The 13,476-nt window shown below is 41.0% G+C and overlaps 1 protein-coding gene across 1 annotated transcript in view; it reads right to left on the bottom strand.

Annotated features, from left to right (window-relative positions):
• TBX15 (T-box transcription factor 15) overlaps positions 1-13,476 on the bottom strand; it is an 89,581-nt gene that overhangs the window by 24,069 nt on the left and 52,036 nt on the right. Inside the window, exons 2-5 of the mRNA XM_036406789.2 lie at positions 12,729-12,942; positions 4,980-5,081; positions 3,056-3,227; positions 2,529-2,696 (exon numbers count right to left, since the gene is read on the bottom strand). Of these exons, the coding sequence (XP_036262682.1) occupies positions 2,529-2,696; positions 3,056-3,227; positions 4,980-5,081; positions 12,729-12,942 (656 nt within the window). The remainder of the gene's footprint in view (positions 1-2,528; positions 2,697-3,055; positions 3,228-4,979; positions 5,082-12,728; positions 12,943-13,476) is intronic.

The following is a 13,476-nucleotide window of genomic DNA, read 5'->3' as shown; positions in this document are numbered from 1 at the left end:
AAATTTGAGGTGGTTTTGCTGAAACTGCTCAAAAGGGACTAGTTTAATACAGTCTGATCTGAAGGGGATTTGCAGGTGTTTTGCTTCTGTCAGAACCAAGCCCTTACTCTGGATATTAACCTCAGATCTGGAATGCAGCTCCTATTTTTGCAGAAGCTTAATTTGTGAACTTAATTTCCGCTAGCCTGACTTTGCAGCTGTCCTGGGACTTGTGTGTACAGAGACAGATATGTTCTGTGGAGGATGGAATTACAGCAGAGGGAATCCCTGTGGTGGATTTGCTAACATTTTACAATTGTTTCCAGAGACACTTCCCCCAGTAAGGCAACACTCTGCAGCCACTGGAGGGCATGCAGGCAGATTCAGGGGATTTAGATTTGGTTTTAATGAAAGTGTTTCTCCAGCCCACCAGAATCTCCTTACTGGTATTATGAAAATGGGATTGTGTCCCCCAGATATTTTGAACACAATCCCCAAACACCTGGAATTCAGAGAGACAGAATGTCAGCATTTCTTTATGGTGAGGCAGGTTATGGTGCCGATTCCTGACAGGGATCCCTCCCTTAGCATCTCCCTCCCTGTGTAATTATGTCTTATAATTCTGGTCATTAAGGAAGAATGACAGGCTTAATTCCTGTAATTTCTTCTCCTTTCCCTATCCTCCTTCTTTGTCTGATCTACAGTTGAGATTTGTAGAGTATCTGCATTTGGACAAGGGGGGGAGGAAGCTTCCCATACTGCAATGATAGCAAACCCACCAGTGTGTTGCAATGTTTTTGATGCATATTGGATCCTGACTTAAGTCAGCTCAAGGGGACCAGACTGGGAATAAAACCTGGGAGTCATGGGAAGAAAATGAAGCAGTCACAGGAGCACTATCTGCATCTGCGCTCTCTTATACATTGCCAAATAAAAAACTCTAACATTTCACTAAATTGTTAGAATTCACAACTGTTAAAAATTGGTTAAATATTGCAATCTGCCTTAAGCTGATTTAATAGGGGTCTGTCCTTCAGTCCCAGAAGACTGAAGTTTAGTTTAAGAAAGTGTAGATCACTAACAAAGTCAAGGTCCCTAGAGAAAGAGTCCTGCTGTGGTGACATCTTTTCCTTACGGTATCTAAAGTCAATACTAAGTCTCATTACTGAGAACTATGCAAGACCCAAATCAAACACAAATTATCATAAAATCACAGAATGGTTTGGGTTGGAAAGGACCATAAAGATCATCTTGTTCAAACCCACATGCCATGGGCAGGGACATCTTCCACTAGACCAGGTTGCTCAAAGTCCCATCCAACCTGGCCTTGAACACTTCCAGGGATGAGGCACCCACAGCTTCTCTGGGCAACCTGTACCAGTGTCTCACCATTGTCACAGTAAAGAATTCCTTCAGAATATCTAGTCCAAACTTACATTCTTCCACTTTGAAACCATTCCTCTTATCCTGTCACTACATGCCCTCGTAAAAAGTCTCCCCATCTTCCTTGTAGGCTCCCTTCTGGTACTGGAAGACTGCAATTATGTCACCCCAATGCCTTCTTTTCTGATCCTTACTTACAGTGGGAAGCATTTTGTTTACCCAGTCCCCATCCAGGTAAGGTACACCTTCTTTTAACTTCCTCTCCTGGTTAACTTACCTGTAGAGTCCCTTCTTGTTAGGCTTTGCATCCCTTACCAGGTCTAGTTCCAGCTTTGCCATGGCTTTCCTCACCCAGTCCCTATACAGGGTACCTGTCTTTGTTTCTACTGCTTGTGCATTTGTTTCTTTCCATCTGGTTTTCCCAGCAGGTCCCTACTCAGCCATGCTGCTCTCTTGACTTTCTTGTCTGATTTCTGGCTCCTGGGGGTTGCTGGCTGTTGGCCTGTATGGAAGACTTCCTTAGAGATCTGCAACCTCTACTCTGCTCCATGCCCTGCTCCTAAGGGCAGGCTCCCAGGAGATCCTAATGACCATCTCCTTGCAGAAGTGGAGTTTACTTTCCTAAATTTCAGGTGTATAACTTGACCCCTTACCTGACCCCTATCCCACAAGACATGTATGCAAGAGAATTTCAGTTTATATGCAATACATGCATTCAAAGGCTTTTTTTGTCAACAAACTGATGAGATTGGGCCTTTTCAAAACTTTTTCCTTCACTGCTATAAAAACCCCAACTGCTTTGTCTCTGAGAGAACTGATCTGGAGTTATAGCTGTACTGCCTTAAAATTATAGTGAGGACAGGATATTCTAGTTTTGTACCATGAGGTAGCTAGGAAATTTGAACACAACACATCTCTTTACAGTTGCTCTTAGTTACTTATTTTACAGTAAAAGCTACAGCCATCTTATCTTCAAGGTGGTTTCCTAGCTAGATACTTCATGTCTACACATTACCCCAGGGCAAGCAAGCATTTTATTTTCTTTTTTTTTTTTTTTGTAAAGTGTAACTTTTCTATGCTTCTCAGAGAAGTTAGTGTCTCAGTCACAAAGAGCACACTGATTATTTTTGTGAAGGCACAACATAAAAGGAGCATGAAGGATTTACCTGTTGATTTTGGTAAGCTGTCACTGTGGTGAAAACAGTCTCAGGGAAGTTGAAGGTTTTCACCCCATCTCCTGAAGGAACAGGCTTTGTAGGAGAGAGATCACTGCTGAAATCCTTGCGGATGACATGAACACGAGGCTGATACTTATGCATTGAGTGTAGGATTATCTGAAAAGAAAACAAAGGAAAAGGATCTTTTTTTCCCCAAAAAATATTTTACACAACATCCAGAGGTACAAGAAAGCAGGGATGGCGTAAGAGTTAATATGGAGAAATTATCCTTTCTTACAAGCATGTATGAAACAAAGTTTGTGCTGTGAGCAAAGAGAAAGGTGCTTTATAGGATCAGGCAACATTTTGAAGAAAAGCACTGAAATAGCAAAAAAAAACCCCATAAATCTGGAAGCAACCACAGACACGTGTGCCCAACGGGACACAGGAGCATCAAAGCAGCAGCAGCACCCTTTCGAGTCTGAGAGGAGCAAGGCTAGGACAGCACCAGGCACCAGGATTAAGTTCTAACTTACATGGCCTTGATCATCAAGCTCGTTGTTGGTCAGCTTGAGCTTGTCAAAACTGACCACCTGCCTCATCCAGGTGTCTCCAGAAGCCAGGGAGTCAGGGTGGATGTAAACCCTGGGGGGCACTGGGGAGTCAGCATTGCCAGCCACCATCCACTTGGAGCTGTGGTACACATACCTGAAAGAGGAAGGGAGGTTTTCACTCACCCACTGCAGGAACACATCCAGGGCTCCCCCTCCCCTGCCACCCTCATGCACCCCAAGCTCTCATTTGCAGTCAGGGGAGAATGTGCTTTATTGCAACCTCCTACCTTCTAAATGAAAGCCAGATTACCCCTGAGCCACTTGTTCAGACTTGATTCCTTATTAAAACCACCTTGCAGTTATTTTCCCTGTAAAACTCTGCCACATGTGTCTTCTCAACTCCTTAACCCTCTCTGAGCCAGAGTAAGAGGCTGGAAAATATGGTAAACAAAGTCCTCTCTGAAAATATTAATAAATACCCTGCAATTTCTGGAAATCTGCATTGTATCTCATACCAGACTTTGGAAAACACATGTGGCTTCACCCAGAATGGGCAATATCTAATAGATACCAGTAAAACAATTGATAAAACAGAATTTCTGGTTTGAAATGTTGCAAAAAAGGAAATTCCATATAGTATTACATACATTGGGATTAGAAGAAAAAGTTATTTTTGTGTTCCTGTTCTAGCCATCCTATATATACCATAAATTTCTCTACCACAGCTTTCCCTAGGCACTTTTTTTCTCCTGATCTGCAGCTCCTTCCCTCAAAGGCATTTCACCAACAGTTCTACTGACACCTCTGAGTTTTGCCCTGTGCTGCATTTCATTGGGTCTCTACTCAGCTCTGCTAAGATGTTCCAGTCTTTACCTACAAACAGTGACTAATTTCCTGTATTGTCACAAGAAATTGGGGGGGGGGGGGGGGAAGAAAAAAGAAATGAGGAGTCTTTTACTTTCCTGTTAATTTGCTCTGTGTGGCTGCACAAGCCAAGCAGGGCAAGAAAATAAATGTATTTTCAATGTCAGTGTTGCTAGAACCACACTCTTAGAAAGAGGAAAACATCCAGCTGAGTATCAAACACTATCTTTCTGCTTTCCCAGGGAAAAAAGAATTTTTCCTGAGAAAACACTCTGTACAATTTGGGAACAAAAATGTAGTATTTAGCATTTGAAGCAGAGGTTCAATTCTGAATCCTTGAAATGTGGTTCAGTCAAGACTGTTTGGAGGAAAGACTGCTCTCAGGGGTCTTTTAATAAGAATACATAAATCACGTCAGTCCAGAGAGTTTTCTGGGATGCAGAGGATCATGAGTTTTCCAGAGTATTTTTTAAGATCACAAGCCCATTAATATCAGAGAAATCTCCTCTTCCTGTCTTCAGCTCAGCAGTGGGAAGTTTCTCAATGACTCCAAACTGTAGGTCAGGGACCAATATTCACTGAGGCTGCTGTGCTGGACAGTGAGCACTTTTGAAACAGAAATCACCCAATCCAGTTCAGGCCAGACCTGAAGGGCCCTGGCTTAGTTCCAAGCTGCTCCTTGCCCATTCTTTTCTTGAGGAAGTAAGGTAACTCAGCCCCTGGAGATAACCCCCATTGATAACTCCAGTTCCCTCAGACAGTCATTGCTAATTGTGTCAATCAGGAAATGCATGGCAGAGATCTCCTCAATTAAAAACTGCTACTTGAAAAGAGAAAGATTTCACTCCAAAAGTGCAAGAGCATGTATTAAAACTCTGAGTTTGTGTCTAAAGATGCTGGTCAAATCTGCTATGTTGGTCTAATCAGTAGGGTCTCCTCCAGCCCACGTTTGCAATGGTGTTTAATGCAGGTGTCTGTCCTAGGCTGTCATTGACAGGTAAAGCTGGTACAAGATTCCTACCTCTGCCCCTGAAAATCTTACCTGTATCTCTTGTTATCCACAGGGACAATGTCCATGGCAATATAATACTGCTGGTGGGGATCCAAGCCTGTAATTTTCACCCTCATGGCTGGAAACATTCTCCTAGGAAAATAAGAGTAGAAATAAGGAAGAAAATGGTGAATAAGGAAGCTGAAGAGGCTCCTTGTACTCTCTGGCACCAGAACATGCTACTTTACACAGCCCAGTCCTTGGCATGACTCCTCTGGGCTTGGTGTGGGTAGAAAAGACTGTGCTGGCAGTGCTTTGAATCTTCAATTTTTTCCCACTTAGAAAAAGGGGTAACACGGTAACAGCCTGTAAGTAATGATAAAATACTCACAGTCAAGCACTCTGTTTCCAGTTCCTAGAAGACAGTTCTGCTATGCTTCACACAAATCATCCTCTCTAAGGCATTTCTAGGATGGACAGTGTGCTTTTACCTTGTGTTTTTCCCACTGGCCATCCACCTGTAATTCTTCTCTCATATTCCATTAAATGCAGGATCACTTTATTTCTCTTTTTTTGAGAATGTCACGTTTCAGTAAAGAGTTTGACAGTACTGAGGTAACATTTGAAGCAAATGCATCATCCTGAAAGATCCTGTCTCATGTTTGCAGATATTTAAGAAAAACATCCCTCAAATTAATCTGTTCATTAGGAATGTACTTCACATTCAACAGAAACACTGGCATTATGTCATGGCTTCCTTGAACTCCTGGTAGTGTTTTGTGCAATATTTTTAATAGGTGTTGTCTTTTCTGTGCCATATGATCCAGATCTATCTTAAGCATTTTCTCCTGATAGACAAGGTATGGAACTCTACACCAACAAGAAACAATTCCCAGCCTTTTTCTTCTTGTCTGAGCACAAGTTAAGCTCTGCTAAACACAGTCACTGTAGTGGAAGTGTTTGTAGCTAGGCAATTATTTCAGAAGAGAACAGATCAGAACAATTCTAATCTTAAAGCATGTTAGTGTTAGTGTGGTTATGACATAATTTCTCCTTCTTAAAAATTTTATGGTGGCCAGTAGACCAATTTCTATTCTACACCTCCCTCAAAGAGCATGCTGAGGGAATTACTTATGCCATATTATATTTCCAACTCATGTGGTATTTTTACACCTTCATAAAATCTGAGGAGCTGAACAGAATGAGGTGCAGCAGGAATTGAGCAACATTGAAATCAGAGCAGAGGACTGAAAGAAATCCTGCATTGTTTCACTGACTGTTAACCCAGACCTGAGCTCTACCTGAGTGGCTTTTCAGCCTTTATCTGAGAAAAACTTAAGCTGAAGTCCTATAGGATGGTGTTACTCAATTAAATGACTTCTGCCTAGAAAATACAGAGCTTTGGCAGGAGAAACCCCAAAAGTACTGCATGATTATACAAAATCATATTCTGCTTCTCTGGTAAGTAGACATATCCTTGAAAGATGTAAGTATGTGGATGGAGGGAGGATATTAAAGGGCAATTTAAGATCACAATGCCAAAATAGTAGGAAAGTGTGCAAGAAATGTTTCTAAAAGTCATCCCTACAAACCATCATGACACTTTCTCTTCTATTTAATGAGAAACAATGAAATGTCAGAGAAGAAGATTTAGTTCTCCTTCCAACATTTCTGTTTCTCAAAGTATTGCTAGTGAACACAGCCTGGAGGAGGAAGAAAACAGGAAAGCTTGTGACAAGATCTCCAGACATGTCTCTCAAACTTTGCATGACAGAGATGTGATCATGAGGATCTATATCATTCTTTCCCAGCCAAGCCTCATATAGCTCCATGCAGAAGAGTGGGAAGGAGGAGGATGCTCAGCCTTTGCCTCACCCACAGCTCTTTCATTTCAGACCACACTGAGAAGAGCTGACCTATTAGTAACTGCATCTGCTTAGGAAAAGGGCATTTATCATGGGGGTGGGAGAGCACCGCCCCACAGCTGCCACAGCACAGCTAACCTGAGTTATGAGAGATGTAAAACTGTCAGAAAAATCGTCTGCAGAAACCCTTCAAGGAGAGAGCAATTTGTGCAACTGATGGTGTGAGTTTGCTAGTAGAATGACTGGGGGGGGAAGTGGGGAAGGAATAATGGATTAGTCTTGAGTGGCTTGAGGGCATTACCTTGTTTCTGCCACAATGGCTCATTAAATCTGCCAAGCCAAATGGGTACAGGATGTGGCATTTTACAGTCCAGCTCTCTTTAATTAGAGAGAGGTGGCTTGGGAGCAGCTAAAGAGGTAGGTCATGTTTCAGAGGGTTGATGAGAAACCCAGGATTAAATCAGAGTCTCTTTGGGTCTAAGTCTGCACACTGTGTTTTGAATGAGCTGTGTGTCCCAAAAAGTTCTCTCCAAATCTGCAGCCTCGTGTAAAGTTGCAGCATAGCCTGTGGGGTTGTTTGCTTATGAAATGCCTTGTAAAAGATTACCACAGACCATTCAGCAGGCTTAGAGGCTAATCTCTAAAATGATCGGAGAGAGCTCGGCTGATCCCACTACTTTCTCTAAGGTTTAAGTGTATTTTTCAAGTTTTGTAAATTATTGCTGTTTTTCTTTTTCTGTGGGTATAAAAGTAACTTAGGTTTCTTTGCTATAAAGATGTGGCCTGGAACTGTCACAGCAGGTCTACAGCAGCAGTGCTGTGTGGAAAGAGGGAAATGGAAAAGGCAGAGGCTAACAGGGGAGGCTTAGGGATGTGCTCGTGTATTATCATGGTAAAGTCCCAGTTCTCTGCATTTCCTCTTGGCTGGCTCTTGGTTGCCCAGAGGCACCAGCCTTATAAAAAATAAGAGGCTCAAAGGTTTGGAAGGAATTCAGGACATTTGGATATGGCTGGATTAATAAACAGTCAAGACTATTTCATCTAGAAAGGTATCAGCTTCAGTCAACAGCTACAGACATGAGGGCTGTCTGTTTTCATAGGGAACATGTGATGACATCTGATATATTTTAAGAGGAGGTTTTATATCAGCAGCAGTTTGGGATGATCAAGTTATTTATATGTTAGCTTTACCACTCAGCAGGAAAACAGTCCTCCAAAACTTAAGATTGTGAACTTACACACAGTACCCTTGTAGGGGAAATATGACAAGATATGAAATAATTTATTACAACTGCTTTAGGACCACTTAGAAGTGTTTCAAAAAACATTTTAGCAACAACAATGTGCCTCAGTGTACTCAATTTCTGGTTTTCTCCATAATGAGATTGGAGTTTATGAACATCAAACATGAAGAAAACTGATGGTAGATAAATACCTCTAGTACTTACTTAAAAAGTATTTGCCAGCACAGGAGTGTACTCGTATTAAGAACCATGTTTGGGCACTTTCAACAAAAAAAAAATTAGTTGGGTTGTGTCAGCTAGCAGTATATCTTTTGGTGGTGGTATTGGAAATTTTCTTTTAAAATACAGTTTAATTTTACTTTGTGAAAACTGGTCATAGGAGGAGGATCACAGATATATCCCTGAACTGGATTTTTTTCCCCAGTAGAATAAACTTTCAGTTTCTTACCCTTAAGTTAGGAACTTAGATAAGAGTAGATTTGTATAAGGGTGACATCCATTAAATGCAAACCCTTAAATGAAGCAATGTGCTCTTCGACTGCAACAAAAGAAATAGACAGAATAGTCATTTCCCAGGCATAAAAATAATCCAGTAGAGAAACTCTGCAAAATAATCTGATTTAGGTCTGCAGATTAAGTATGCACAGTGTTTACAAAGTGTGTGAGTTTACAGGGCAACCTGAAGTTATCCTTGTTATTTCATATCTCATATTTCCTTGCATTTAAGACTGATGCCAAATGTATATTTCTTTAGAGAAACAAATGTGTAAGGAATGAAGGCAAGGCAAGGCAAGGCAAGGCAGCGGAGGAATGCCCTTCTGTTTCTCTCTGCAGCATGGGATCATGGAGACGTGTGTTTTGAGAGAAAAAGCTGAGGGCAGGGCTTGGTAGCAAATGGATTTATTGTTTATGAAGGAGAAGGAGACCAACAGATCTTCTCAGTAGCTCCCAAAGGGGACATTCTTCTGGAAGCTGGAGCAAGGTTATCTGGCCCACAGGGCCAGGAACTCTAAAAATCAGTTTGGTAGCTTGCTATGAGAAGTTCTCTTCATAGGCCCTTCAGCAACAACCAAGCTTGATTACAAAATCTCTGCTGCTCTCTCTAACTTAGGAGCACTTTGGGACCCACCTTTCTTTCCACTGGAAAGAAAAAATAACACCTGGTAATGCAAACAGCCCTGAGTACATTCTATTAAGAACTCAGACTCATTATTTCAGGAGTGCAAAGACACTGCAGGCAAAGTACCACTTAACCTGTCAGGAGGCACAGAGAAGTCAGGAGAGGACAAGGTCACCTCTTTCACTCACTGCTGACTTTTTTCAGTCTTACTACCTATCCTGGCCATCAGCATTTTGGTTTGAGCCATCCTGAGCACAGATATGATAACTGTGATATGACAGATGAGATCATTCCCCCATTGCTGAGGTGAGATCCCGGCTCTGTTACAGGTAGAACCTGTGCTCCCAGAACAATACCTCTTGGATGTGCTGGGATGCATGGTAGCACTCATAAAACCACCTCCATAAACAGTAGGTAGCTGTTCCCTTCCAGAGGAGGACTCCAAGCACTCCCTGTAGTGTATTCCCCCAGGAATAAGTGCACATTTCTCCCCACTTTGGGCAGCACTCCTATGCATCCGTTAACAAACAGTTACCCCTGCAGCTCAGGTGAGCACGGACATTAAATAGGGACTGCAGAGTTGTGGAAAGGTTTCAAATTCCTCCACTGATACTACCACTATGATCACTGTTAGTAAAGGAGAGCAGTGAAAAAGAGTTAAAAATTATTTTAGGATTAGTTGTTCAAATCAGTATGACCTGGGGCTTAAGACGAACTTATTTTATTTTGTACAGAGTTCAAGGTTGCCTTTCAAACAAAAAGGAGATAAAGGTAACTGCAGATTTGAATGTCTGCAGCTGACAGCCATTTGCATCTTTTACACAAGGAAAAAAGGTGTCTTTTTATAAGCATCTGATTAAAATCTAAATAAAAATGCTTTGATGGAAAGGAAAAAGGAAGAGTTATAAGAGGACTGGAGTAGGTTTATGGAAACAGACAAAAAAAAAGACATCTATAAATACAGCATCAAGAAAAGAAAAACAACAAAGCAGAATTAGAAATGAGTGAGAGTAGGAGTCTGAAAGTCACAAAATGCAGGGCAGGATATAGCCCCATAACTATGTTTGAAATGAGAACGTAGGTTAGAAATTAGCATTACCCAGCAAGAGCAGAGAGACATTGTGGGGACAGACAGGAACCAGGCAGTGCTTTACAAGTCATAGAAAATTAAGGAGCAGCTGTAGTTATAGGCAACTGAGTCTGTAATTATAATGGCTTTCAAAACAAGAAGGCCTTATGGGACTCAGGGTTTCCAAAGAGAAAGCAACAGGAGTAAAATATTCTGTGGGGGAGGAAGCAGATGCAAATTACTCTGTGTGTCTCTAACAATTTGAATAAGTAGTAGGAAATCTTCAGGAAATAACACCAGTTCTGCTATTTATGCCAGAAATAATAAAATCTAAGCTCTGGGATGCATCATGTATCATGCATCCCATATGGAGAAACAGGACTGCTAGATCCAGCTCACCCATCACAGACACATCTTCTCTGAGAGAAAACTCTTTAACCTATTGAACTGGTTAACCATTTAATTTGCAAATTCTATCACACCTGTAAGGACCATCCTCAAAAAGCAGATGTATTACCTAAAGTAACTGACCGGCTCTTCATTGTGGTTTGAAATGATTAACCTACAAATGTAGTCAACAGAAAAAGAAAAAAAAAATAGCAGCACTCCAATATTGTTAACATCACTTCTGAAGAAGAACGTCATCAAGTAGAAAAAACACATCTATTTAGTATTTACATAGATTTACTGTGGACAGTAGTGTGACAGTTGGCCATCAGGACTCAAGTAATTACAAGCATCTCCTTCCAAGGAGAAAGGATATTATTTAGGATTAAAATGAATATATGATTTGCGTGGGAATTTATGACTCTATTGTGATACATGATCTTCTGTAAGTGAAAAAATTATCCACAGTGGAGCTTGTAAGATGTCAGAAAGGTCAGCTACTTTGTTCAGAAATGTGTGAACTGACAAGATCCTCTTCATACCGCTAAGTTTCAGCCATTTTTGTTTGAACTGATGGGCAAGGACATATTTATGTTGCTTTTAGTATCTACTCCATGTATCATCAGAGAATTAAATATAGTTAATCTAACAGGTAATAATGTGTTATTTTAAGTTTCTGAAGCAGCATGATCCAGGCACCAGGACAATAAATCCAGAAAGAAGGAAGATGGTTTTTCCAGTGCCGTATTTAATGATGCTGGACAGATCATTTAATCTGTTTAGGTCTCAATGTCACCACCTTTGAAAAGAGGATAATAATGATTGTCTCTGTGCCTGCTTTAACATCTCCAGAGAGGAGGTGTTGCACAATAGCAGGTGATATCATTCCTGTTACTTTGCCTCTTCTGTTTGAGGCAGGTCAAAACCAGCAGCCCACTCTGTACTGGTGAAAAATGCTTCCTTTGCCACTGAAATCTAAAACTGGGAGCTAATCTGGGTCTGATAATCTTCTTCAGGGATGATCTGGGTTATTTGTTCAGTGTAATTTTCCTTGGATTATCTGGACTTTCTGGGGCTAGAGAGCAATAGGACTCACTTCACAAGCATGTAAAACAACAAGTCGAGCTGTTCTGGAAAAAATTGAGAGCACAGATATGAAACAACGCTGTAAACAATAGAGCACCGTGGGTTTTCCCCAAAACTTGGGTAAAATTTCCCTGCTGCGTCTCTGCAGCACAGGCGGGACAGCTCCCGGGTCGCTCCCGGTGTTTGCTCGCCTCACCGGGCTCTGTCCGTGGTGCTGATGTTCTCCTTGTCCGCATCAATCGGAATTTAAACCACATTAGGTGAAGGTAGGAAACGGCCTGCTCATGCAAACGTGCCTAAAAATCCTGGTTTGGGACATCTAGAAATGTACAACTACCTCTGGATTGTGTTTTGGCAAACAGGCTCCTAGCCATTTTTAAATAGCAGTGAAAATCTTCCCCTTGGCTAACCTGACATGGTGAGGTTTTCCTTTTTAAAAAATCTGGCTAATTAGTGGCTCTTTCTAACCTCAGCTGTCATGGTATCACTGCAATAGCAAAGGAAAGCATTAGGGTTGCACATTTTTCATACAGGAAGTCTTTAACACTGCATCTATTTAGAGCTGCAGGAAGACATTCATTTGGTGCAAAGGTGAGTTTGAATTTCACTATATTTGAGATTAAATCAATAAGCTCATGAAGTGCTACGGAAACTTGAAAAGAGACTCAAATGGCTCCCCCCCAAATTTATAGCTCATCTTAAATTCAGTACAGCCAACAGTACAATGATTGTTTCCTGATTTATTTGCTCAAAGGAACGACTATCCTCAATGGTTTCCTGCAGCTGCCACTTCTCCTTTGGAGCCACTTATTCAAACAGTCATATGAAACAACTTCACTTGTCTTAAGAAAGCTAATAGGAAACACAGCTGAGAAACTCAGACAGCCATTTAATTTTTTATGCATGTTTATCCCTTTGGATTATAAGAAGGAATAAAAAAGTTTCTTTCTTAAAAATCAATTAAATAAAAATTGGTTTGTTTGGTTATGATTTCTTTTTTAACTAGACAGAAATCCAGAGATGTCTTACCTGCCTGCTTTTGTGATGATCATCTCTGTCCCAATGTCATGAAATCTTTTCCAGAGGTCTGCACACTGCAACTCTACCTGGATCTCTTCCATGGATGAAGGTGGAGGAGGCTGAGGGCCTGAGCCACCAGATGTAAGGTCAGAGTGGGAGCCAAATGAGCAGGATGTCCTTTCTGCCAGCACCTCTGTGTCTGACCCAGTGCTCTGTTCTGAGTCTGCAAAGTAAAGAAGCCAGGTAAGACCCTTCAGTTCTACCTGCTGTGAGGGGTAAGAGGGGGGAAGAGAAGGAAAGTCAACACAGGAAGTGCTAAAGAATAGTACAGTGGCATTTTATATGGCATGCATATGTATGGGGTTTTGTGATTTATAGCCTGATTTGGGTCTTTGAGTTTCCAACATGATATCTGGCTGCTTTTGTAAAATTTTATAAACAGCTGAAAAAGAAGATCCTTAACATAAAATATAAATAGTAGCAAGCAATGACGGGAGTGCAAAACATAGATGAGAAACAGAAATGAAAAAAAAAATAATTCAACCTGTCATTTCAAGCTAAGATAAGGTGGGCTCACTGGAAAACTACACTTCATTTAATTGAATATTCTCCTACAGTACTATTAAAGAGTTGGTTATTTTTAAACAACACAGCTTTTATTCGCGTTAATATCTTTGTCATCAAAAACAATGAACATTTTTCTGTTTTGCTATTTGGCAGCACTATTTTGGAAAAGTGTTTTATTTGCTCCTATAAA

Source organism: Molothrus ater, chromosome 2, assembly GCF_012460135.2.
Source record: "Molothrus ater isolate BHLD 08-10-18 breed brown headed cowbird chromosome 2, BPBGC_Mater_1.1, whole genome shotgun sequence".
Classification (NCBI taxonomy): domain Eukaryota; kingdom Metazoa; phylum Chordata; class Aves; order Passeriformes; family Icteridae; genus Molothrus; species Molothrus ater.
The sequence above is the reverse complement of the archived record's forward strand: the minus strand, read 5'-3'. Positions and strand labels throughout refer to the sequence as shown.